We start from the raw sequence: 25,302 nt of genomic DNA on the forward strand, positions 1-25,302 counted from the left end.
ATAAAAGAGTTCCTATTATCAATCCAAAGGTATGTGTGGGGTGCAAAAGAAGTAGTCTTTGTCTAAAAGAAGAGCTTATGTTATCCTTTTATTATTTCCAGGTCTTTTGGTGGGCCTTGTGCTTCGATATGGCATTCATGTTCCAAGTGATGTAAATAACGTGACCCTGAGCTGTGAAGTGCAGTCAAGCCCAACGACCTTATTGGTAAACGTTAGTGGAAAATTTTATGAGTATACGCTGAAAGGAGAGATTAGTTCCCATGAACTCAATAACGTTCAAGATAATGAAATGCTTAGGAAGGTAAGTTTGTCGTTAAAGGGAGTCTTTGAATTTTTACAAAAGTATAATAGCAGCAAAGTCATTCAGGAGAAAAATAATGAATTTTTAATGATATTTAGAATAATCAGTCTTTTAAAGTGGAGCAGACCTCAATGAATGTAAAGCGGTGCGAAGGAAATTGACATGTCTGTAGCCTCATTTTTCTGATTGAGGCTAAGTAGCATAACCTTTTTTGTTTCACTCTGTAAATGTTTACAGTTGTAATAAATGGTGACCAGTATTGAGTTAAGCAGAATTTATAAGTGTTTCTTTCAAATTGCTTATGGCCCTTGAGGTTTTATAGTACTTCAGCACAGTGAGTTTGTTTGATAGGACCTAAAATTTTACATTTTTTATTTTTGGCCTTGCCCAAGGCATGTGGAAGTTCCTGGGCCAGGGATCAAACCCAAGCCACAGCAGCGACCCAGGCTGCAGCAGTGACAATGCCGGATCCTTAGCCCACTGCCCCACAATAGAACTCCCTCCATTAAAATATTTTGTATTCTTTCTTGCCTTGATTATGGTTTTTTTTTTTTTTTGAATTTTTATGGCCACACTCGTGGCACATGGATGTTCCTTGGCCAGGGATTGAATCCAAGCCATGGCTGAAGCAAGGCCAGTTCCTTTAACCCACTGTGCCAGGGCAACGAGCAAACCTGAGCCTTCGCAGCAACCCGAGCTGCTGCAGTTGGTTTCTTAACCTACTGTGCCACAGTGGGAACTCCTTGATTATACTCTAATACTAAGCACAACTTAATCTTTCTTTAATTAATAATCTGGTGTAACTTCAGGGGCCTCAGTCTGAGTAGCAGTTAGTGTACCATGCTGTGCATGAAGCTTGATGTAGGTTGGGTTGCCTTTTCCCGGCTCCCAGACATTCCTGGAGCTGCATTCTCCTGTCCCTCTCCCTCTCATAGTTTCTATCCTGAAGCTTCTCAGGGCCTCTTTGCTCGTGTCTCTGTTTTTACCCACCCTTGGCCATTTGCCTCTGCTTCCGCCTTCTACATTGGCAGGACTTGGCTTTTATAGCTACTTGGTTGTGTTCCTGACCATCTTTAATGGTTTTTAAAATTGCCTACAAACTTCAAGTTTACTTTGCAGCAAGGGTTTTTCCACCTGTGGAAAAATTCCAGTTCCTTAAAAGTTCTAGGGAATGAAGTTTTAGCATGGGTATGTGTGTAGCTGCTTTGTGTTCATGTCAAATCCTACTACAGCCTTATGAACAGAAGGGGGTGTCTGTATTATTATAGGGAAGAGGTATTAAAAGGTATGGGCTATCAGGACTAGAAATTTGAATTGTACAGAAACTTTTTACCATAATATGTTGTATACCTTTAGAAATGTTACTTATGCAAAAAGTCTGTTTTCCTCTTGCTGATAATAATGCTATACCCCTAGATTTTATGTTACCAGTTTGGGGTCTCTTTTTTTTTTCCTTTTTTGACCTACCTGCAGCATATGGAGTTCCTGGGCCAGTGATCAGATCCCAGCCACAGGTGCAGTAGTGCTGGATCCTTAACCCACTGTGCCAGGCCAGGGATCGAACCTGCATCCCAGCGTTGATGCTGCTGATCCTGTTGCACCACAGAGGGAATTCTATTGGGTCTCTTTTATTTATAGCAAAGATATGTTCATGCTTTCTCTTATTTTAAAGATTTTTACTATAATAGTACTTTATTTTTTTTTTAATTTTTATTTTTGCTTTTTAGGGCCGCACCTGCAGCACATGGGAGTTCCCGGGCTAGGGGTCGAATTGGAACTGTAGCTGCTGGCCGACACCACAGCCACAGCAGAGCAGAATCTGAGCAGTGTCTGCAGCCTACCCCACAGCTCATGGCAACACCAGATCCTTAACCCACTGAGCAAGGCCAGGGATAGAACCTTGCCTCCTCATGGATTCGGGTTCGTTACTACTGAGCCATGATGGGAACGCCTATAATATATTTAAACATACCTCACACAGATAAGACTGAACTGACTGTTCCAATGTGATCTCCTTGTCATTTAGTTGAGAAGTGGAACAACGATTGTCCTATTTTTCATTTACCACAGTAGTAATATTCTTGCCTTTTGCCAATTTAACATTTAATCTTTTTTCATTTTGCTCATTTGATGATGTAATATGAAATCTGAGGGAATTCATTTAAAAAAATCTCTTTATTTTAACAGGTTACTTTTGATCCGGAAGTATTTTTCAACATATTACTTCCTCCTATCATATTTTATGCGGGATATAGTCTGAAAAGAGTAAGTGCCTTTGTATTTTATATGCTGTGAACAACCTTAAATTCCAGGGCTTTATCATCCTTGACACTTCAGTAACAGGCAGTTCTTTCCAGGTTCCCCGCTCTCCCCTCTCTCCTTATCCTTTTGAGATGCCAAAATTTACGCCTATCCAAAAATTCTTTCTCTTATCTCCTTTAATGAATAATGCATTTGATATTAGCATAGCATACTAGAAGAGAAAACCTTTTCTTTTTTAAATAATTGGTGCGTATTCTTACACTGTGTAACTTTTTTTTTTGTCAGAGACACTTCTTTCGAAACCTTGGGTCTATCCTAGCATACGCTTTTCTTGGAACTGCAATTTCTTGTTTTGTAATTGGGTAAGTACTTGAGGCTTAAAACACTTTTCGCCTTCAAATTATAATTTTAAAATAATACATATTTGATTTATGCAGTGTTCTTGAATGTGTTTAAGGACTTTTGCAGTAAAATGTATTCACATAGATAATAAGTTGTTTGAGTTTTCCTTAAGGCTAAGGCATTACCTTATTTAAATGGCATAAGGTAAATTTGGGATTAGTCACAAAGCACTGCAGTAGACCTATCTTCTTGTGCTTACTATGTTCTGACTTCTTTAACAGTTGATGTTTTTTTCTAAAGTAGAAATATGTTTATTGAACAGATCGATAATGTACGGCTGTGTAACACTGATGAAAGTAACCGGACAACTTGCGGGAGATTTTTACTTTACAGATTGCCTGCTCTTTGGTGCCATTGTATCGGCAACTGATCCAGGTATGTTTTACATGGGAATGGGGCCCAAGTACTTAAGCTGTACAGTGTTTGGTCATCAGTGCACGTGTGTGGGTATTTCTTCCTTCGAGGTGTAGAATTTAGGATTAGGTACTCCCCATATTACTATATTTTCCAGTTGTAGAGGAAAAAAAGCAAAATTCATGGTTCCTTTTGGCTTAAGCAGACATTTTTTTCTCTTTCTTCTATTTCCTATTACTGATCCACAATTTGATGCAGTTTAGACTGGGCTATAAGGTATTTTCTCCAGAATTTCAGGTTGGTCTCTCTCCCAAGTGACTGGCTGTAGAAGATGAACTATAGGAGTTAAGATGGGTAATAATTATACATTTCCTTTCAAACTTCTAGATCCCTAAAAATCTGTTTACATTCAACTTTCTGCATTTAAAAGTAAGAAAAAATTTTTAAATGATTGTTGGAAGGCCGTTGTGCAAGAACAAGAATGATTTTTGGGTCATTGATGGGCTATAATACACATTGAAGAATTGTTTTTTTATAAAATTGCCTTTCTGATTATAAAATAGTTTTGATAGTGGCATGACTAGAGAATGAATTTAATTGTACTGAGGTGGATGAATTAGATTGTAGTTTTCCTAATATAATATTGGTGAGCTTCACAGCCACATTCGTATTAAGAATTTAGAGAATATGTGGGCTGAAGATGTAGGGATAAGAGCAGAGACTGCGTTTTTTTTGCACTAAGGATGAATGCATTCTTTCACTAGACTTTAGATCCTTAGTAGAGATTTGTTCTGTTTTACCCTTTGACCTTGTAAGTTAATAATCTTCTTTAATTATCATCCAGCATAATTAAAGGTAGGATCCTAAGGTTATCTCTGAATTGCTATGTTAATGCTGATAACAGAGGGCCTTCTAGAAAGTAGGAAATGTGCTCTATATGAGATGATTTTTAAAAATTTTTATTTATTTATTTTAATTAATGATTTTTATTTTTTTCCATTATAGCTGGTTTATAGTGTTCTGTCACTTTTTTACCGTACAGCAAGGTGACCCAGTCTCTCTCTCTCTCACACACACACACACACACACACATTGTTTTTTCTCACATTATCATGCTCTGTCATAAGTGACTAGATATAGTTCCCAGTTATATAAGATATAATTTTTAAAGCTCAGAGGACATTTTGGAGAGGCATTTGTGTAGTTTGGCATTTTTAAAACTGAAAATCATATCCCTCCTTGGAGATAGTCAAGGCTACTTACTCCCTTACAGTTTGTAGCTGTTCTCATTATCAATATGAAGATGAGATGGTTTTTGCAAGGAGCCAGTGGTCTATGTTTTCTATGTTCTCTCACTAGAAGCAAGGTCCTTGATTTTTCAGAGTCAGTGAGAAATCTGAGTCAGTTGGACTGGCTACATTACTTAAAACTTCTGATTTTGTTTTGCTAGGAGTATTGCCTGAATGGTTCAAGCAAAACCGTTTTGGTTATATAAAGTTGGATAGTTATATTTCTTCTGAATTATATAGGTATTTGCCCCTATAATAATTCTTTAATTTTGCAGTTGTTCGCTCGATAGAAGAGTAAGCCAGAGGTTCTCTCTTTAAAATTCTACAGCCTTTTCTCCTGCCCTCCTTTTCTCCTTCTCTTGGTTAGCTTTGGTATCAGCATATGCCAGATGAAGTGCTTTGCACTAGAAACTGTGTCTTTTTAAATACAAGCTTCCTGTTTTTTGGTTGACATTTGAAAAGGCCCTCCCAACCCTGCTTATAACAATCTTTTGTGTTTGCTTGGGTTTATTTAGCAAGTGAGTTGTATGTAACGCAGCAATTAAAGTTAGAATGCAACTTTACTCTCTTCTGATTTTTCAAGAATTCTCATGTAATTGTTTCCTAAAAACAGGTTTTTTCCCCTCAAGCTGTAATGGCATGATAGTTGGCTTCTTATTAAGTTAAATATAGCACCTGTAATTCTGGTCATAAATTTTATCCCAACTGAAAACCAAACTTGTGTTTTCATTTTCTACTGTCTTTGCTGAACTGGTATGCTTGAAATTGGTGAGTCAAATAAATAGAAGTGAGTTGTACGGCTCCAAGGAAAAAATGAAGTTTGTGGCAGGAAATGCTTTTCATAATAGTCTTCTTCATCAAAGATTAATGATCACCTGGTCTGTAAGGAATCCTGAATGTATTCTTTATGGAAAAGAGATGTACAAGATTATTAGCATTCGCATGAAGAATGTAGGCCAAGTCAGTCCTCCAAGATGATTTTCAGTTCTTTATAAGAGAGAGGAAGTATATACTATAGGTACACGTCAGGGAAAAGAAAAATATTGACATAAAGTTGCTGAGTCTTTAATATAGTAAGAGAATATTTGTTAAGATCGAATCTGAGATGAATAAATGAATTTCTAGATAGGTTCATGTGTGCCATATATTAGATTCCGGATATAAGTGATATCATATGGTATTTGTCTTTCTATTTCTGACTTATTTCACTTAGTGTGAGAATTCTCTAGTTGCATCTATGTTGCTACAAATGGCATTACCATGATGGAAGATAGTATGAGAAAAAGAATGTATATGTATGTATGATTGGGTCAATTTGCTGTATAGCAGAAGTTGGCACAAGATTGTAAATTATACTTTAATTAAAGTTTTAGATGGAAAAAATGAATTTCTAAATAACTTATGATCATCTATGGAAGGGAAATATTATATTTGTAACATCTTAATATTCCTCTGACTCTTTCTATTTGCTAGTGACTGTTCTTGCCATATTCCACGAGCTTCAAGTTGATGTTGAACTCTATGCACTTCTTTTTGGTGAAAGTGTCCTCAATGATGCTGTTGCCATAGTGCTATCTTCGTAAGTGTTTGTTTTCTTATTATATTTCGTATATTGAATGTTAGGCTGCTAAGAACCAAAAATAACTTATTAAGCGAAGTATATTATGAATGGAAACATTTGAAAAACAGAAGCATTTTTTTCCTCTTGAAGAAATACATGCTTATAGATAACATGGGAAGTGCAAAGAAGAAAAGGAAGAAAAAAATATGTACTCCCCAAACCTGAAGACTATTACTGTAAACATTCAAGGACATTTTTTAAATTCTTTTTTTTCAATGTGTAGTATTTTTACATTGTTGTGATTGTAGTATATATATAATTTTGTATTTTGTTTTAACATTATAACATGGACATTTTTTCACTAAATTAAGTTTTGGGCATAGACACATATTCACGTGTTTCAAACATCAAAACTATATAGAAGGGTGTACATTGAAAAGTCATGTTCTTACTCAGGTCCTCATCTACCTATTTCCCCAGCCCCTTATAGTTAGTCATTTTTATTAGTTTCTAGGGTATCCTAGTATTTCTTAATTCAAATCAAGCATGCATATGAATAAATATTCTTATTTTAAAAGTAATGTGCTGGGGAGTTCCCATCGTGGCTCAGCAGTTAACGAATCCGACTAGGAACCATGAGGTGGCAGGTTTGATCCCTGGCCTCGCTCAGTGGGTTAAGGATCCGGCGTTGCTGTGGCTGTGGTGTAGGCCTGCGGCTACAGCTCCGATTAGACCCCTAGCCTGGGAACCTCCTTATGCCGCAGGAGCGGCCCTAGAAAAGGCAAAAAGACAAAAAAAAAAGTAATGTGCTATATATGTTCTATATCGGACTTTGGCATAACTGTATTCTGGAGATCTTTATCAAAACAAGGAATTTCTCATTCTTTGTTTGTAGCCACATAGTATTCTATGTACAATATCATGAACTGTACTATGGTGTATTTAATCAGTCTTCTGTTGCTGAAGTATAAAGGATTTTCAGTCCTTTGCTATTTCAAGTAATGCCATATTGATTAACCTTGAACTTAACTGTTTTATACATACATAGGTGTATTGGTACAATAAATTTCCAGAAGTAAGATTAGTGGGTTAATGGGTAAATACAGTTGTAATTTCGTTACACTGCTAAATTGCCTGTGAAAAAGCATTATGCTGTTTTGCATTTAAACCACCAAATTATGGGAGTGCCTGTTTCCTCATGGCTTCACCAAGAGAATATTTGTCAGACTTTTGAATTTTTGCCAATTTGATAATTGAGAAATACCTCATAGTTTAATTTGTATTTCTCTTATTTAACATAATCATTTCAGAAACTTTAATTTTAAGAAGTGTTAAAGAGTACCCTTTTTAAAGATGGTTAATGAAAATGTCTTAATCTAGCTATAGAAATTACTGTGCATGCTATTAGAAGGTATTTTCAGGTAAAAGTGGGTCTGAACTTCTGAGGAACTCGGTCCTGCCAACTCACTCCTACTCCTGTTAAGCAAATATTTAACCCTACAGATAGTTGCTTTTATTCCATACCAGAACTTTCTATGATAGAGCAGTAAAAGCCCTTCACATTTCCTCCTTATTACTTTTCTTTCTTTCCTTCATTTCCACTTCATTAACGATGAAAGTAATCTGTCACCGACTCTGGTTCACATAGCTTGATTGCCCTATTGTCTGACTACAAAGTGGAAAATTAGCCTTTCTGAGAGGTAACACTAATCCGTTAAATGTTGTGTATGAACATGTGCAAAAGATCAGCTCTCTTTCGTGACTGTAAATGTATGTGAATTTTACCTCCTTCACCATATTTATTGCCAGATTTTTTTTGTGCCGTCTACCACTAATGTAAATTTAATTTAAGAAATAAAGCCTAGGAGTTCCTGCTGTGGTGCAACAGGGTCGGGTCGACAGCATCCCTGCAGCACTGGGACACAGGTTTGATCCCCAGCCTGGCACAGTGGGTTAAGGATCCGGTGTTGCCACAGCTGGGTGCAGGTTGTCACTGTGCTTCTGATCTGATCCCTGGCTTTTCTATGATTCAAAGGGAGGAAGAAATGGATAATATGCTTATAACTTATATGTTACAAAAACTGAAGCTACAAAGATTGTTGAAGTTTTCAGTAATAGGAACATGTGAGCTCTCCAGTGCTACCCGACAGAGAATAGGGAACAGGCAGTTATTTTTAGCATCAGTTCACCATCCTGAATAACTATTCTGCTCCTTAATCATCTTACTATATGTAATAAGTGTTCATGGCCCTAACAGAGGAAGAGTCAGAAAAATCTCTCTTCCAGTCTTGTTTTAAACTAATGTGTCCTGTGCCTCAGCTTTCCCATTAATAAAGCAACTTCTTCCCTGCAACTTTATTTATTTATTTATTTATTTATTTAGTCTTTTGAGGGCCACACTCATGGCATCTGGAGGTTCCCAGGCTGGGAGTCCAATCGGAGCTGTAGCCGCCAGCCTATACCACAGCCACAGCAATGCCAGATCTGAGCCCCATCTGCGACCTACACCACAGTTCACGGCAACACCGGATCCTTAACCCACTGAGCAAGGCTGGGGATTGAACCCGCGTCCTCATGGATGCTGGTCGGGTTTGTTAACCAGTGACCCATGACAGGAACTCCATGTCCTGCAATTTTAAGAACAGTTAGTGTTAAAAGAAAAAACTCACTGGTAAATTCAGAGCTTGGGGGTTTGTGTATCAGTGTTGGTGAAGAACAAATGTGTTAGAAAGAGAATGCCCTTTCCATAACGCTTCTCCCAAAGGGAGCAGGACTTCTCCTCCTGCAGCTTTCTCACATTGGGCCCTGTGAGAGGATTCAGCCTTGTAGAGAACGATTCAAGTGATAGTTTTCTCACTTTTCCTAAGGATGGTCCTTAGCTAGTACTAGTCTAAATTCGTAGGAGAGAAGTTGACTCATTGCATAGTCTGGTGGAACTGCGGTGGGGAAGGCTGTCGTACAGGGCAATTGTTAGCTGTGTGAGTGTCTTCACAGGGGTGATCCAGTAAGTTGCTGCCACAGAGAAGAAGGGAAGGCAGTTATGCTGCAGCCTATGGGAGCTTACGAGCTGGAGTGCTCAGCGATACGTTCGGCATCATCTTTCATTTGTCTTTAAAAGTACATTAGGTAGAAGTAGTCTTCTTTGTGTTGACTTCTGTTAGGTCAATGAGTTTCTAGTGTGTATATTCTATAGAAACAGCCTTGTACAAAGAGGGGGACCCCTTTCCGAAGGGCTTCTGTTTGGCAGTTAACAGGTTAAGATATCCCTTCTTGAAATTTATGTCCAAAGTTGTTTTTGTTTGTTTTTTGACCCAACAGGTTAGCAGTCTTTTTTTTTTTTTTTTTTTTTGCCACCCCTGTGGCACTTGGAGGTTCCTGAGCCAGGGATGGAACCTTTATCACAGCAGTGACCTGAGCTATAGCAGTGACAGTGCCGTATCCTTAACCTGCTGAGCTACAAGGGAACTCCTAAATATATTAATTTTTAGACAAAAAGAGGCGTATATATACTTTTCTGTAACTTGCTTTTTGCACTTGGACGTTCTACTGTCAGTACCTCCATTGTTCCATTGTACAGATACACGACAAATTCACCCCTCCGATACCCTATTGATTAGTATTTGGTGGTTTCTAACATTGTATTATTGTGAATAGCACTAGCGTGAACATGTTTATGTGAAAATGTCTGAATCCTTGAGAGTATTTCTGTGGATAATTTTTAGAAGGAGTATTTCTAGGTCGATGGATATGATCACTAAAAAATTGAGGGATAAAGTCATATTTCCCTCCTAGAATGTCATCCAGATCTATTGAGAAGCCATTGCTCAACATGTGAAAGGAGCCATAGGTAGAGTAATACCCTATTTTAGGAGTGTAGCACAGGGAAATAGTCCAAAATTTTTAAAAAGTACAAATATGTTCTTTCACACTGTTATTTATAGTAGCAGAAATATTAGAAGTGACTTTTAAATGCTCCACAACGAGGAAATGGTTAAGTGAATTATGTTCCATTCATTTGGACCATTTTTGAAGTCTTAAAAAACCTCGGTTAGGGAGATTGTAATAATTCTTATGTCATTGTCAGTTGAAGAATCAGAATTCAAAACCATCGGTTCACTCTGATTACAACTAAACATGAAATGGCATGCATGTAACAAAAAGAAGGGAGAGAAATACAGAAGGAAAGTAAGAGATTTGTCAGGGAAGTGGAATGATGGGGTGATTTTCTGTCCTGCATAGTATATTGTGTTACTCTCAGGATTTTAAAAGATGTATTCATCAAAATGTTGTTGCTTCAAGATAAAATGTTGACTGATGTAGAAAAGATGAGTTAATATTTCAGTCCAGAGGCCTGCATTTGCCTGAAAAGGAAGAAAACAAACCTCTTATCTGTTTTTAGCCCCCCACGCTTTTCCTGTGTTCTTGTACACTTTAGTGATTAAAGAATGAAGTAATGATTAGTGTGAATCTTGAGTTTCTGTGAACTAATCCAGGGAAAGCAGTCTCGGGAGGCATGGCATTGATTTTTTTTGTTCCTGCCAGCATTTTGAAAACTATCGCCAGGGAGAAAGAAGGTTGCTGTAGCACTATCTTTTCTTTTCTCTAGCTGGCTGCCGTCTTTTCATGTTATAATGTAATCAAACCTCATTTATAGTGGTGGGGCTCTTTATGTGTAGTAAGATAGCATGACATTAAAGGCCATTTCACAGTTCCTAAAACAACATCACATCCACTGGTCTCAAAAGGATCAGGTCACTTTGAAGATTTAAATGCAGATGTTTCAATTTTTCAATTCAGATTGAGTCTCAGAAACTTCTGGATACCATTACCAGAAATTCGTGTTAGAGCCATACTTCAGTGAAATAGATAAAATTAGGAAAATTTAGATTGGTCTAAGATTTTGTTTTGTTTTGTTTTTTAACTTAACTAGGGAGGTACAAAGAGAACTTGGTGTACACGGTATAGCAAGGCCACATGTTAGCCTTGAACCAGAAAAAATACTGCAGTAACCACAGGGAGAATTCATTATATTCTTAGGAATGTGTTTTTTCTCCTTTTCTTTGACATGACTTGTGTGATGTCTTTGAATCTGGTCTTATTATAAAAACACTGGCACCTCAGTTAAATGAGATGAGGATTGATTCAGTAATGGTAGGTGCTTTTGCCAGAGACCTGCTGGCAGCAGTGATTTTCTCAGCTGCATTTATTCCCTGGGGCAACTGTTTTAAAAGACGTACTTTTAGACCAGGTTTGGACTATGAGTTCAAGATGGAGAATGTCCCTTGTAATTGCCTGTCTAGCCTCTTGGGGAGTGACTTTCTTTCAGAAGTTTGAGGTGGAGGATCCAGCTGGTATGCTAAAAGTACTGTTGAGTGCATTCTCATTCCTTGGAAGGCCTTTCAAACCCCTTGTCCAATAAAAGTCCATTTCAGTGAGTGAAGAGGTCAGAGGCATTGGGCCCATTCTGGTATTCTAAGGATTGAAAGGGTACTTCAGTCATCTTTTTTTTTTTTTTCCCTTGGAAACGCAAAATGTGACCAGGTTAAGTATTGACTAGTATTCCTTATATCCTTCTGCCTCGGTTGGAAATACGGGAGATTTTCTTTAGTTTTGTTCACATTAGTATGTTAGGGCTTTCAGTCACTCAGTACCAGTAAGTTGTAAACAGATTCATAAAAGAATAGTACTGCCCAGTGTCTTGGGGCTGGAATAAAAGGCTTGGTACAACAGCCTTCATAGAGAGGATCTGAAAATGTTCTACCTTTTGAAATTGTCGTTTAAGAAAGGCTGGATTTTCTTGCTAGCTGGATCTACTGTGATGTGGTAACCTTTGGTTCTTATTTTGGCAATTCAAATCCAAAGTGTTTGGTTTTTGCCCCTCCTCTGATTTCGTCTTTCAGGCTCTACACTAGGTAATTTTTTTAACATTTATTTATTATTTTTAGATAATGTTTTAAAAGTAAAAGTTGCTTCCAGAAGTAAGAACAGTCTCTCTCTTGTAGCTCAATAGTAGCATACCAGCCAGCTGGAGACAACAGCCACACCTTTGATGTCACAGCCATGTTCAAGTCTATTGGGATTTTCCTTGGAATCTTCAGTGGATCTTTTGCAATGGGTGCTGCTACTGGAGTGGTGACAGCTTTAATATCCTTTTACTACGTTTATCTTTGCTTGTTAACTTCACAGAGTAATCATATACTGTGTTTTGTGGTCTCTCCTAGTTCCATAATTGACATTGTGTTATAATTATTAACCTTACAACCCAGTACTTAGTTTGAAAACATTAGGCAATCATCTGTACCAATAATTAAATAAAATAATTTCATTGTTTTGCATAGGGCTCCATGCCCTCAAACATGCACTACCAAAGTCGAATTAGACACAGTGACCCTTTAGGGTGAAATGTAAGGTTGTAGATGGAATTGATACCAAGGTAAATACAGTCCAAAGAGCCTCTGGGTGTCCCGTGCTGCTGTTCAGCCTAGCAGCCTTCTGCTCTTTGTTTAATAGGACAAATAGGACAGTATGGCCTTGATGCCAGCTGAACAGAATAGGGTTCCTGGGTTAGGACAGATGGGAGTTCATCTCAGCTCTCACTGATTTTCACCTCCTGCTCTTGAGTCCTCTGCACTGCCACTAGTTTGCTGTCAGAAACACTGAGCACGTCATTCTTGTATTCAGTCAAAAAAATTCTTGATTTTCTGCTAGATGCCACGTGCTCTGCCCTCTGTATCAAAGATAAACAAGACAGCTGTGGCCTCTGCCTTCAGAGCTTCTGATAGGGAAGCGTTGATACTTCACCTCATGGGACCTCAGTGTAGGGGGGTATAGGGCAGGGACCGGAAGAGGAGTGGGACTTGAGGATCTCTGAAGGGCTTCCAGCTCTAAAACTTCTAAGGTACTTTCCTATAAAACAAATACTTTTTCCAAGAATCTGTTCTTTTGCTCTACTTCAGCCTTGTGCTGGAAGAGGCTTCCCTACTGTGGTATGCGGAAGATTGAAAGGGTACCTTTTACAGACAAACTGAGGCATAAAGGGACAGCGAAAAGAGATCTGAAGGAGGACCCAGAACAGATAGCATCTCTTCCCCCAAAGAGGTTCCTTGAGGAACTGACCCTTTGCGTTGTCGTGCACGGTGGTTGGAGTGAGTGTAGATTCCCGCCTGAGGTCTCCCGCAGCTTGACTCAGGCCCTTCCATGGCCACGAACATGGTATAAGTGAGTGGCAGGCCTCAGTGTCTTCCTCGTGGAATACTCTACATCACAGAGGAGCCGGAGGAGGAAATAAACATGAAATCTCCTGGAAATGACATTTTTTGTTTGTTTGTTTTTTAGGGCCGCACCCATGGCATATGGAGGTTCCCAGGCTAGGGGTTGAATCGGAGCTGCAGCTGTGGGCCTACACCACAGCCACAGCAACGCAGGATCCGAGCCGAGTCCGTGACCTAGACCACAGTACATGGCAACGCCGGATCCTTAACCCACGGAGCGAGGCCAGGGATCGAACCCACACCTCATGGATACTGGTCGGGTTCATTACATCTGAGCCATGACAGGAACTTCTGACTCATTTTTAATAAATGTGAATCGCTGTAATTATGGAAGCTGTCCAGCTTTGGGTCACAAATTAATTGGGTTGGCATATTGTATATCTAGGCTGTCGCTCTTATCCCTTACTGTTCTATCTGCTTTTTACTCCATGGTTTCCTGCGAGGCATGTGATAGCCATAAAACAATTGCATGGGCTGAGCTGTAGAACTTGCTCACACAAGGGCAGCTGCTGACTGCGTAGTACAGCACTTCAGTTCAGAGCTGCCTCACTTTGGTGCCACCTTACACTGAGACTTGGGTGTTGGGCGGGAGAAGCCTCCGTTTGCCTTCATGTTGTCCTTGCTTTCATTACTGATTTTTTCTAGTCACATGTCTGTGTTATAAGATCTTCTCAACCTTGACAGTCTTACGTGACAAAATTCACCAAACTACGGGAGTTCCAGTTGTTAGAGACAGGCCTGTTCTTCCTGATGTCCTGGAGCACCTTCCTCTTGGCTGAAGCTTGGGGTTTCACAGGTAGGTTACCTTGTCCTTTAGTTGTCAACCTTTGTAGAGAGTGACTTAGCCAGTCTTTTTTTTTTTTTTTCTACAAGTGAACCAACTCCTCTAGTATTTGAACAATCTTGTTAGGGTTGGGATTTATGCTGTCACTATAGAATGTTACAAAAAATTCTCAATGGAAGTTAAGTCACAACTGAAAGTTTTGACACTCAGTGTGTAATTTAGTCCTTTAAAATAAGAGCCTCAGGAATTTCGTGGTGGTTTGGCAGGGTAAGGATCCAGCGGTGTCACCACTGTGGCTCAAGTCACTGCCATGGCATGGGTTTGATTCCTGGCCTGGGAACTTCCACATTCCATGGGTGCAGCCACAAAAAAACCAACCAGCCAAACAAACAAAAAAACCAAGAGCTTCAGTTTAAAAATTGGGAACTCTCCTTTGATAAGAACTTGGAACTCATTGTCTTTATAGGTGTGGTCGCAGTGTTGTTTTGTGGCATCACACAGGCCCATTATACGTATAATAACTTGTCCACGGAGTCTCAGCATAGAACTAAACAGGTAAGAGAGTTTATAGGTTATGAATAAACTTTCCCTCCTTGCAGTGAAACAGAAGTTGTTTTGTGCTAAGAAAAAATAATCTTTGATGTGTTGAAAGTGATGTCTGCTTATTTCAGCTCCTCTTCCATTGACTCCAGCAAATAGATGGGATGGGCAGACTGAAGGGTGACAGCTTTTAGGGTAGAGATAGGTCAGCAGAATAGCCAGGGGCTATTCCTGCTCTGGCTCCAGGGGTCAGTCATTTAGCTTCGTTTCCTTGTTTTCCTCACCTAATGGCTTTTTGTTCCTTGCACTTTGATGGAGGTATAACTGACATACAGCACTGTGTAGGTGTAAGGTGTACAGTGTCATGATTTGACTTACATGACATGATGGCTAAAGTAAGTTTAGTGAACATCCATCATCTCATGTAGATACAAAATTAAGGAAATAGAAAAAAATTTTTCTCGTGATGACTCTTAGGATATTCTCAACAACTTTCATATATAACATACAGCAGTGTTAATTATATTTTTCATGTAATGTACAACAATATAATTTGTCATGTTGTACGTTATATCTCTAGTACTTACTTATCTTGTAACTAGAAGTTTGTACCTTTTGATTACCTTTGTCTAATTCCCCCCAACCCCTGCCCGATTTCTTTTTCTCTGAGTTTGTTTGTTTGTTTTCGAAGTATAATTGATCTACACTATGTTAGTTCCAGTTATACAACATAGGGATTTGATTTTTCTAGACATTTCAAAATGATCACCAAGATAAGTGTGGTTATGATACGTCACCACTCAAAGATATTTCATAGTTACTGACTGTATTCCCCACACTGTGCATATCATCCCGTGACTCATTTATTATACAACTTGGAACTTTGTACCTGTCGGTCTTCATCACCTGTGTCTTTCCCTCCTGACCCCTCTCCCCTCTGCAAACTACCTGTTTGTTCTCTGTATATATGACTCTGTTTCTGTTTTGTTATATTTCATTTATGTAGGTTTTTAGATTCTACCTTTAAGTGAACTCATACAGTATTTGTCCTTCTCTGACTTAATAGGATCATCTCTAGGTCCATCCAAATTGTTGCAAATGGCACTACTTCATTCTTTTTATGGCTGAGTAATATTCCATTACACACACACACACACACACACACACACACACACACACACACACACACACACACACACACACCCCCCACATCCGTTCTTCTACTGATAGGCAGTTAGGTTGCTTCTATATCTTGGCCATTGTAAGTAATGCTACAGTGAACATTGGGGTGCATATATTTGCTGATGTCTTAGGTTTAAATGCATTCTCCCTCCCCCATGTTTACCGGCTTTGACATCACATTTTATATCCTTTAGTTTTGTGTATCCCTTCACTACTTACTGCAGCTGTCGATGATTTTACTACTTTTATATTTTAACCTTCCTACTAGCTTGGTACATGGTATACAACCTTTACTGTATGTTTGCCTTTACCAGTGAGATGTCTCCTTTTGTGATTATCATGCTTCTGGTTGTGGCCTTTTCATCCCAGTGATGTGAACAGGTAGAGGCGGCCAGGCGGCAGGGGCGTTCAGAGCATAAGAGTGTAACGTGTGGGCCCTTACTCCCTCAACGAGGGCTGAGACCTATGTAAAACAGGAAGTCACGTGGCACGGGGGCATGGTGAGGGTTGTCACGAAGCACTCTCTGCCAGGATAAAGGAATCGGAAGTGGACCTCACAGCCTGTACAGAGAGCAGTGCCTTTAGCTGCTATATGTAGAGAGCTGCATAGGGTGGGGGCATAGAAGAAGATGCCGGTGGCAGAGATACCCTTAGGCTCATTGCAGCAGCGTTGTGGACGGGACATGATGAAAGTTAGACTAAGGCAGCGGCAGGGACAGCAAAGCACATTCCAAAAGAAAAATTGGCGGGGTTTGGAGGAGGAGGATAGGAATGACTGAATATGGGGATTGGAGAAGGGAAGCTGATTGGGGAAGCGAAGGGGTGATGCTTCTGGCTTTTTCTGTGGAGCAGGAATGACGTCTCTGCATTTGTTCCCCTCTGAATCACATATTTTGGGGGATATACATGAATGTTACATGTTTGAAATATGTTTCATTATCGTAGTAATGCTCATGTTTTCAAGTTATATAACTATTTACTGGACTAACCTTTTAAAATTTCCTTTCAGTTGTTTGAGCTTCTCAATTTCTTGGCAGAGAATTTCATCTTCTCCTACATGGGACTGACACTCTTCACCTTCCAGAACCATGTCTTTAACCCAACATTTGTAGTAGGAGCATTTGTATCCTTTATTATGTGTTCTGTTTTGGAAACTTTTTTTTTTTTTGTCTTTTTCCTATTTCTTGGGCCGCTCCCGCGGCATATGGAAGTTTCCAGGCTAGGGGTCTAATCAGAGCTGTAGCCACAGGCCTATGCTAGAACCACAGCAACTCGGGATCTGAGCCGCGTCTGCAACCTACACCACAGCTCACGGCAACGCCGGATCGTTAACCTACTGAGCAAGGGCAGGGACCGAACCCTCAACCTCATGGTTCCTAGTCGGATTCGTTAACCACTGCGCCTTGGAAACTTTTTAATTGAGATTTGCATGTGTTTTCTGGAGGGGTGGTTGTTAAGAATACATTAAATACATGAAATTTTCCTGAGTAAAGCAAATAAGGGTTTCAGCACTTTATTCAGTTGCCATTTTTGTTTATTGCACAGATAATACTGACAGATTGAAATGAGAGAAAAAAGATTCCTACCCTCCTGCCAACTCCAAAACATAAATCTGTTTGTCCTCTGTTGCTGCAGGAAGAAAGAGATTGGATGGAGGGGAGCAGTGCGCAGTCTGTGCCACGGGCGGTGGGTGAAAGATGGTGAAAGCTGGAAGGGGGCTCGCCCGCCTCTCTCCCTCTGCCCTCCCCATTCCCCTCCTCCCCCCCTTCTCTAGTTGAGTTTTAAAAACCCAGCTGATGACAGGAGAGAGAGCCATCAGTAAAGCCAGCCTCATGGGACTGCGGGAGGAGCTGGAATCCCGGAGCCCGTGGGGTGGGCCTGGCCTTCAGCAGGAGGAAGCGCAGCCCTGCTGCTGTTCCAGGAGAGGGTAGGGTATGTAGAGATGGAGGTACATTCACAGGATGGCTTTCCCGTCTGATAACTTCTATTTTTATCTGTAAAGTAGGAGGTGAGATCAGCTGCTGAAAGTGAGATAGGAGCAGGTGGCCTATCAGCTATCTATTATATAACAAATTACCCTGAAATTTAGCAGCTTCACAACAAACACGTATCATTTCACACGGTTTCTGAGAGTCCAGAGGCCAGGAGCAGCATGGCCGGCGGGTTCCCGCTCCAGGATCCCTCATGGGGTTGCAGTGGTGCTCTGGGCTGGGACTGCACGCTCTCGAGACTGGCGAGGGCTGCGGGAGCCCCCCAGGGCTCACTCACGCGGCTGTTAGCTGGAGGCTGCAGTTCTCCACACAGACCTCTCCAGCTCCCAGCAGAGCTTCCTCCCGAGGGGAAGAGCTGAGAGGGCTCCAGCGTGGAGGCCCGAGTGCCTTTTTTTTTTTTTTTTTGTCTTTTGTCTTTGTTGTTGTTGTTGCTATTTCTTGGGCCGCTCCCGCGGCATATGGAGGTTCCCAGGCTAGGGGTTGAATCGGAGCTGTAGCCACCGGCCTACGCCAGAGCCACAGCAACGCGGGATCCGAGCCGAGTCTGCAACCTACACCACAGCTCACGGCAACGCCGGATCGTTAACCCACTGAGCAAGGGCAGGCACCGAACCCGCAACCTCATGGTTCCTAGTCGGATTCGTTAACCACTGCGCCACGATGGGAACTCCCCGTGGGGTGACATACCGTCATCCTTTCTGCCATTTGCTGTTGGTCACACAGACGTCTCTGGTACTGTGTGAGTGGAGACGACACAAGGCTTGTACATGTGAGGGACCCTCTGGGCGGCTGGCTTCCATAGGTGATAGGAGTTTTGAGGAGAGGGTTTGGAAATAGTTGTCGCACAGAGTGGGAGAGTGAGTTGACCAAAGAACTGCAGTCGGGTCACTGAGCGGTGTTAGGGATCCATTTGCATTTGAGGAATAGGTATTAACAGTAGAATCATTCTGCCCTGCTGTGTGACTTTGTCCAGGAGTATTTAGCTATAAGCGTGGAGGAAATAGATGGTCGGGCCCATCCTAGTTTGGAGTTTTGTCAAGTTGGTGCAGTAAAAGCAGAGGGGAAACAGGGGAAGGTGGATGTAGGGTATTGAGAAGAGTGCTGGTGAAATGTGCCTGAGAAAGGAAATGAAGGTGGGAGAGGACGGACGGAAACACAGTGGGGACTTTGGCCTGGAGGTCTCGGCGAGGTGGAAGAATTATCCAGGATGAACGTGAGATGTGGAAAGAGAGATTGTGGTCAGAGAGAGGAATGTTTGAGTTAGTGATTGTCAGTAGTAGCATTTTTAAAAAAAACTACCTCAGGGAGTTCCCGTTGTGTTGCAGTGGAAACGAATCCGACTAGGAACCATGAGGTTGCAGGTTTGATCCCTGGCCTCACTCAGTGGGTTGAGGATCCGGTGTTGCCGTGAGCTGAGCTGTGGTGTGTAGGTCGTGGATGCAGCTCACGCCTGGAGTTACTGTGGCTGTGGCGTAGGTCACAGATGCGACTCGGATTCCATGTTGCTGTGGCTGTGGTGTAGGCTGGCAGCTGTAGCTCCGATTGGACCCCTAGCCTGGGAATCTCCACATGCTGTGGGTGTGGCCCTAAAAAGACAGAGGCAACACCGGATCCTTAACCCACTGAGCGAGGCCAGGGATCGAACCTGAAACCTCATGCTTACCAGTCGGATTCGTTTCCACTGAGCCACAATGGGAACTTTTTTTTTTTTTTTTAAAGGGCTGCTCCTTCGGCTTATGGAGGTTCCAGGCTAGGGGTCGAATTGGAGCTGCAGCTGCCAGCCCACACCACAGCCACAGAAAAGGGGGATCCGAACTGTGTCTTCGACCTACACCACCGCTTGCCGCAATACCAGATCCTTAACCCCTTGAGCGAGGCCGGGGATTGAACCTGTGTCCTCATGGATACTACTTGGGTTCGTTACTGCTGAGACATGGTGGGAACTCCAAGAAATACTTTTTTAATTAAAACTTTAAGTAGGATCTGTATTTGAAAGTGAAGTACTGAAATGCCATTCTGCAGAGTCTTAGCCTTTAGAAAATGAATCCCAGGCAAATGATAGATCCTTATTCATAAGAGAAGAAGCTTAGCTGGAAGACTCCCATGAGTTCAGTAACTTCACATCCTGCTAGTCTTTGAGAAATTTCTGAGCAATCAAGTGGTTTGATCCACTACACTGATCTAGAAACGAGGCTTAATATTCTCTATAGGTTTCTGAGTTTGTTAGGAATTGAATCTTCCTCCATGCAGAGTCCTGCCATGGAAATTGACTCTTACAAGCTTGTTCTCTTGCTGGCTACGTTAGTTAGGATATAGATTTGGTTTCATGTGGCTATGACCAAAATTAACCAAGGTTTAATCAAGATAGAAGTTTCTTTCTCATGCAGAGGTCTGGACTGGTGTGGCAAGCTCAGCTCCACAGAGTCATCAGGGACCCAGGCAGCCTTCTTGTACCCATCCTTAGGGAGGTGCCCTTGTTCTTAGGACCCACGATGGCTCACCCCCATGTCTGCCAATTCCCTTTAAGTTCCTGAGCCAGAATATGGGCACATCACTTCCACTTAACATCCATTGGTTAGACCTACCTGGGAGGGGGCTGGGAATTACATTCTTTTTATCTAGGTGGCTACTTACTCAGATGAAAATTGGACATGAGAGGGAGGAAGCTACTATCAAGGGAAGAAAAATAGATGTTGGGGATATAACTAGCAGTCGCCGTCACATTGGCCCACATGTTTTGTTGTTATTGTTTCATTTTCTTGGTGTGTGTGTTTTTCCAGAGAATCCCTGTTTTTAATGACCTTTGTATTCTAAAAGAGTTTTAGATTTACAGAAAAATCGTGACTACAGAAAACTCTCATACATCCCATACCCAGTTTCCCCTGCTATTGCCATCTTACGTTAGCGTGGTGTACTCGTCACAGTGAATAAACCAATATTGATAGATCATTGTTAACTGAAGCTCATCCCTTATTCAGATCCCCAGAGTTTTTCGCTAATGTCCTTGTTCCGGTCCGAGGTACTGTCTGGGCTGCCACATGTCACTGAGTTGTCACACTTAAGGAGGTTCCAGTTGACTTCGACAGTTTCTCAGACATTCCTTGTTTTTCATTTTCAAAGTCAGACATTCCTTGACTTTGAGGGGGTCCTGGTCAGACATTTTGCAAAATGTCCCACACTTGGAATTGCCCTGATATTTTCCCCATGATTGGACCAAGGTTGTGCATTCTTCAGGGGGAAGACTACAGAAGTAACGTGCTGTCTTATCAAGGGTACCTACTATTATAATGTGTGTTAATAACCTCAGCGTTAGTCTTAATCGCTTGGCCTAGCTAGTGTTTGTCTGCTGGCTCCACTGTAAAGGTACTCATTCAGCCCCTCTCTCTGTTGTACTGCTTAGAGGGGAGTCACTGCAGGGAGCTGCACGTAGGGGCTGAGGAGTTCAGTTCCACCTCCTCGAAGACAGAGTACCGACAAAATTATTTGAAATTCTTTCCATGGGAGATTTATCTATTCTCCCCATGTTACTGTTGTAAGCCATTGCTTATTTAACAGTATGGACTCATTGATATTATTTTATACTTTGGGTTATAATACAGTACTGCTTTAATATTTTGTTGCTCAAACTGTTGACAGCTTTGGCCATTAGAAGCTCTTTCCATGTGCTCCTGTGTCACTTGTGTGTGGTTTTTTGTTGGTTGGTTTGTTTTTGTGAATGCTTCCTCACTTTCTTAGAACTGCAAGATAGTTCATACTCACCTTGTATATTTGCTGCCCCAGCCCTAGACTCGGCCATTTCTCCAAGAAGCACTGGTTGGAATGGTATTAGAAACCAAGATCAGGGCTCTAGGTGTGCTCAGTGCTACTGAGTGTGCTGGCTTCTAAGCCTTTCCAGCTGACAGAGGAGAAATATATATGTGTGTATATTAACTCCTCTATCTAAGTGTACCTATAAATATTCACATAGGTAACCATCAGTATTTCTCTTAAGCCAAAGATGGCTGTGTCTCCAGCTCTAATCCATTACCACATGGGTCCCTCGAGCCTACTCCCCTTGCTGATCTGTGACTTCCCATTCCAACAGTGGGAACCCTGGCTCCCGCCTTCCACCATCCGTTACTTAATTGTTCCAGCGTGCATAGCAGTATCAGGATTGTCTCCTGTGCTCCCATGGAAATGGCTTTGTCAATGAGCATGCAATGCTTCTGTGCAGTTCCTTTTTTTTTTTTTTTTGTCTTTTTGTCCTTTTTAGGGCCGTAACCGTGGCATGTGGAGGTTCCCAGGCTAGGGGTCGAATTGGAGCTGTTGCTGCCGGCCTACACCACAGCTACAGCAACGCAGGATCCAAGCCGCATCTGCGACCTACACCACAGCTCAAGGCAGTGCTGGATCCTTAACCCACTGAGTGAGGCCAGGGATCAAACCCGCAACCTCATGGTTCCTAGTTGGAGTCATTTCCGCTGTGCCACGACGGGAACTCCGAGTTCCTTTTGCCTTTAACCCATTTCCAAGGTTACTTAGGTCAGCACTCCTTCCCCAGCACACCTTCTTTTGTTTTTAATCTTAGATTTTCCTTTGTGTTCCTTTCAGAAAATGAGGTGGAGACTGTATTGTAACCCCTGAAAGAAAAATTGTGTGTGTCAAGCAAGAGTCTCTGTGGACAGCAGACTGGAGAAAAAGGCACTAAAACCGGTTTCGAGTTAAAACCATTCTTAGTTCCCAGTAAGCCTTGGCTTTGAAGCAGGGTGGAAGTATAAACTCAGAGGAATACTTCAAGGCTGGCAGGAATTTCGGTGTCTGTGGTGTTTGAGCTGCCCTTTGTTCTGAGGAAGCCAGGGCAAGTTTAGCCAGTATCACTCTTCCCGCCACCAGCATTGACAAATAGGGTGAACTAACCTGTTCTATTCGTAATTTAAGATTATGCCAAAGAGGACTTCCCTGGGAGTCCAGCAGTTAAGGATCCAGCGTGGTCACTGCTGTGGCACAGGTTTGATCCCTGGACCAAGAACTTCCCTGTGCTTCAGGCGCTGAAGAGGCTCTGTTTTTAAACATGTTTCTATTCATCTAGTGAATTTCTTATATATTAGACCTGCACTGTCCAATTTGGGAACAACTAACCACATGTAATTATTTAAATTTAAGTTAATTAAAGTGAAATTAAATGAAACGTTCATTTCCTCAGTCATACTAGCCACACTTCAGGCACTCACCACCTTGGACAGTGCAAACATAGAACTGTCATGGCAGAAGGTTCCATTGGATGGTGCTGTGTCACATAGCGGAATCCAAAGACTGTGTGTGAGAAACTGAACTTTTAAGGTGATCTTTTACTGTCTTGAATGTAAAGTTTTAAATAACAGTAAAAGGAAGTATCCTTAACCTATTAATAATTTTAGATTGCTATTTTCTTGGGAAGAGCTGCCAATATTTACCCCTTGTCTCTCTTACTTAATTTGGGGAGAAGAAGTAAGATTGGATCAAATTTTCAACACATGATGATGTTTGCTGGTAAGTTATAACCCCCTCTCTTACCTAGTCTAAGAAACAACTCATACTGCGTATGGCAGCTTGGTTTTCGGTGGAAACGATTTGTTGGTAATACAAGACTCCCTTAACCTTGAAGATGCAACCTCTAGTAAAAAATTCTTTTAAAAAGTGTCCCATTCCCTGGCGTTCCCTGGTGGTACAGCGGATCAAGGATCCAGCGTTGTCTATGCTGTGGCGCAGGTTCGCTCCCTGGCCCAGGACCTTTGGCATGCTGCGGGCGCAGCAAAAAAATAATAAGTGTCTCGTTCCCTTCTGTGGGAACTTGTTCATGTTCTGGTTCCAAATTCTCAGTTCATAGCTATGTCCTGTATAGTGGAGAAGATAAAGATGAACACACTTTCACACAGAAACCTGTATATGCATGTTCGTGGCAGTCATGTTCATAACTGCCAACACCTGGAAATAGCTCCGTGAGGGAAGGAATAAGCAAAGTGTGGCACATCCATGCCACAGAATACCGCGTGGCCCTGAGAAGAGCAAGCTTGGTACACACAGCGTGGGTGGACCTCAGAGGCATTGTGCTGGGTGAAAGCAGCCCATCTCAAATGGTTGCACGCTCCATGTTCCATCTACACGACGTTGGCAAAAAGACAAAAGCGTTGCAGTGGGAAACAGACCAGTGGTTGCTGGGAGTTTAGTAGGGTGACGAGAGGCTACACTCCAAAGAGAAAGCTGGAAGGAATTGGGAGGGGGCAGGGAAACTGCTCTGTGTCTCAGCTGTGGTAGCGGTCACCTGCCTCTTAGACATTTGTCAAACCTCACGGAGCTGTACACCCCAAAGAGTGAACTTTACTGTGAGTCAGTTTTAAAATAGATTTCACAAAAGTTGTTAAATGACCGATGCTTCTGAGTATCAGCTTCTAATTCTTTTTTCTATTTGTATATACTTAGGCGGGTTAATATAGATGATGTACTTGTTCACGCTCTTCTCAGAATGTGCCTTATTTCTCCGAATTGATTTCGCTCACGCTGTGCTCCTTCCATGCCCCTGTAGGTCTTCGTGGCGCCATGGCATTTGCCTTGGCCATTCGAGATACTGCCACTTATGCCCGGCAAATGATGTTTAGCACCACCCTTCTGATTGTGTTTTTTACTGTGTGGGTGTTTGGTGGTGGCACCACGGCCATGCTGTCATGCTTGCATATAAGGTAAGTAATGACAGGGGACCTCATTTTAATGCTAAATTATAATTCAGGGTTTTTTTCTTTTAATCATGAGAAAAATTTAAGCTTTGACAAGTCCCTCATATTTCATTTCTTCCTTTAAAAAAGTATATAACATGTAGTACAGGAAAAAAAGGAAAATATGCAAAAGAAAAATAAAAGCTTTGTTAACACTTTGAGAGATGTCTTTCCAGACCTCTTGCTATGCATTATGTATTTTAATAGAAAGGAGCAACATTACAGGTACTCTTGTAAGCTGATTTTTAAGTGTACTATAGATTGGACATTTATGTTAGTGTATATCATTAGTTTAATGGCCACATATGGTGTGATTTATTAGCTATATCCCTACCATATTGGATTTTTCTGTTGTTGCTAGGATTTTGCTATTGGGGCTAACAATTGAGAATTTTGCTCTTACAATTACCATTAATAATGTGAACCTTTGTAAATGCATACATCATTGTGCACTTGTTTATTTCCTTAGAATCCGTTCCTGGAAGTGGAATTGCTTGGTCAAGGCATATGCTTATACAGAAGGCTTTTGATCTGTATCACCAGACCAGATCAAAAATTCTATCTACAGCATATGAGATAGTCTGGTTTATCCCAACCCCAGTCAACACTAGATAGTGTCATTCTTTCTCATCTTCAC

At 41.3% G+C, this 25,302-nt stretch overlaps 1 protein-coding gene across 3 annotated transcripts in view; it reads left to right on the forward strand.

Moving 5' to 3' along the window:
* SLC9A6 (solute carrier family 9 member A6) overlaps window positions 1-25,302 on the forward strand; it is a 56,970-nt gene that overhangs the window by 10,961 nt on the left and 20,707 nt on the right. For all 3 annotated transcript variants that reach the window (XM_047764421.1, XM_047764420.1, XM_047764422.1), the window contains 11 exons: window positions 102-301; window positions 2,489-2,566; window positions 2,849-2,925; window positions 3,228-3,340; window positions 6,082-6,187; window positions 12,172-12,313; window positions 14,131-14,236; window positions 14,691-14,779; window positions 16,956-17,069; window positions 23,334-23,445; window positions 24,479-24,632. In XM_047764421.1, the coding sequence (XP_047620377.1) occupies window positions 102-301; window positions 2,489-2,566; window positions 2,849-2,925; window positions 3,228-3,340; window positions 6,082-6,187; window positions 12,172-12,313; window positions 14,131-14,236; window positions 14,691-14,779; window positions 16,956-17,069; window positions 23,334-23,445; window positions 24,479-24,632 (1,291 nt within the window). The remainder of the gene's footprint in view (window positions 1-101; window positions 302-2,488; window positions 2,567-2,848; window positions 2,926-3,227; window positions 3,341-6,081; window positions 6,188-12,171; window positions 12,314-14,130; window positions 14,237-14,690; window positions 14,780-16,955; window positions 17,070-23,333; window positions 23,446-24,478; window positions 24,633-25,302) is intronic.

This window comes from Phacochoerus africanus, chromosome X, assembly GCF_016906955.1.
Source record: "Phacochoerus africanus isolate WHEZ1 chromosome X, ROS_Pafr_v1, whole genome shotgun sequence".
In the NCBI taxonomy this organism is placed as follows: domain Eukaryota; kingdom Metazoa; phylum Chordata; class Mammalia; order Artiodactyla; family Suidae; genus Phacochoerus; species Phacochoerus africanus.